Source organism: Wasmannia auropunctata, unplaced genomic scaffold (genome assembly GCF_000956235.1).
Source record: "Wasmannia auropunctata unplaced genomic scaffold, wasmannia.A_1.0 LD310918.1, whole genome shotgun sequence".
Lineage (NCBI taxonomy): Eukaryota > Metazoa > Arthropoda > Insecta > Hymenoptera > Formicidae > Wasmannia > Wasmannia auropunctata.
The window spans coordinates 1-1168 of NW_012051972.1; the positions used below are offsets into that span (position 1 = coordinate 1).

At 34.6% G+C, this 1168-nt stretch overlaps 1 protein-coding gene across 1 annotated transcript; it reads right to left on the reverse strand.

Annotated features, from left to right (window-relative positions):
* Positions 1 to 7: 7 nt before the first annotated feature.
* On the reverse strand, positions 8 to 947 carry LOC105461016 (multidrug resistance-associated protein 4-like; the record flags this gene model as incomplete). The annotated part of the gene is made up of 2 exons (XM_011707511.1): positions 8 to 202; positions 743 to 947. Coding segments are annotated over 2 exons (400 nt in total), but the record flags the coding sequence as incomplete, so codon positions are not given.
* Positions 948 to 1168: the final 221 nt, after the last annotated feature.

The following is a 1168-nucleotide window of genomic DNA, read 5'->3' on the forward strand; positions in this document are numbered from 1 at the left end:
AGACTACGGCGATGCCGATGAGACCGGCATAGCCGACCTCATGATAAAGAATATAAGCCACGATTAGGGTGGAAAGAGGTGCCGACCACAGGTGATGAAATAAGAAAAAGACGAAATCAAACTTATTAACATCATTGGCCACTAAATTAATCACTTTTCCGGGTGCTGTCTCGCCCAGCGCGGTTGTGCTCAGACGCAGAGCCTGCGAGACAAGAGTAAAACATCCATTATAATATAATCTAAGGATGAACATGCTGACAAATCGTATTGCAAAGGAAATATTCAAGTCGTCGATTTTTATCAACACATATTTATATAAAATCTAGAAAAGTCTCTCGAACTTCAAATTGTAACAAACAAATCGGACAAATGAGAGCCGAGCATAAGGCGCAAATTATCTCTTTAATAATAATAAGATCTACACACAAAATTTAAATACGAAATTTCCAGACATTTCGACTCTTCTTTGAATCATCATTAGTGTAACTTCATTTATATTAAAATTGGCTATAATATTGATTTGATCTTTTAACATTTTCAAAGTGTATTTTATGAGAAAATTTAAAATACCGTTCGACAAGTGACTTTTAATAATCCGAGTCATTTTGACGCGATTTTAATGTCGTAATGATTTTTTGTGTAAATGACTTTTGTTTTTTTATATACTTATTTAGATGCATTTACTCTTTATTTCCTCCTACGTTATACGTTCGTCTAAATTTTTGCACATATTCCGACCAACCTTTCTGTATATCACGGAGCAGACAGCTACGCGAACATTGGCGCCCATGTGGGCAGATCCGTAGATCATCCGAGAATTGCTTATCACGTTCATGCCGATCGCGATACATATTCCAGCTCCAAACCATATGGCGGTCTCGTACAATTCTACCGAACCTTTCCGGAAGTAGCGCAGAAATCCACCCAACAGTAACGGCGTGCCCAATCTGGGGAACAAGGTTCGCGCGTTAATCTTTTATGTATTAGTATTGGACATCATTATCATAGATTATCTAGCTTTTATTATCATAGATAACTTGACAACAATTATTCTAATAGTAATTATATTATTACTGTCGTTGTTATAATTATTACAATAGTAATTATACTACCATACTGTTATTATTATTATTGTTATATTATTTATATTATTATATGTTATTATTAT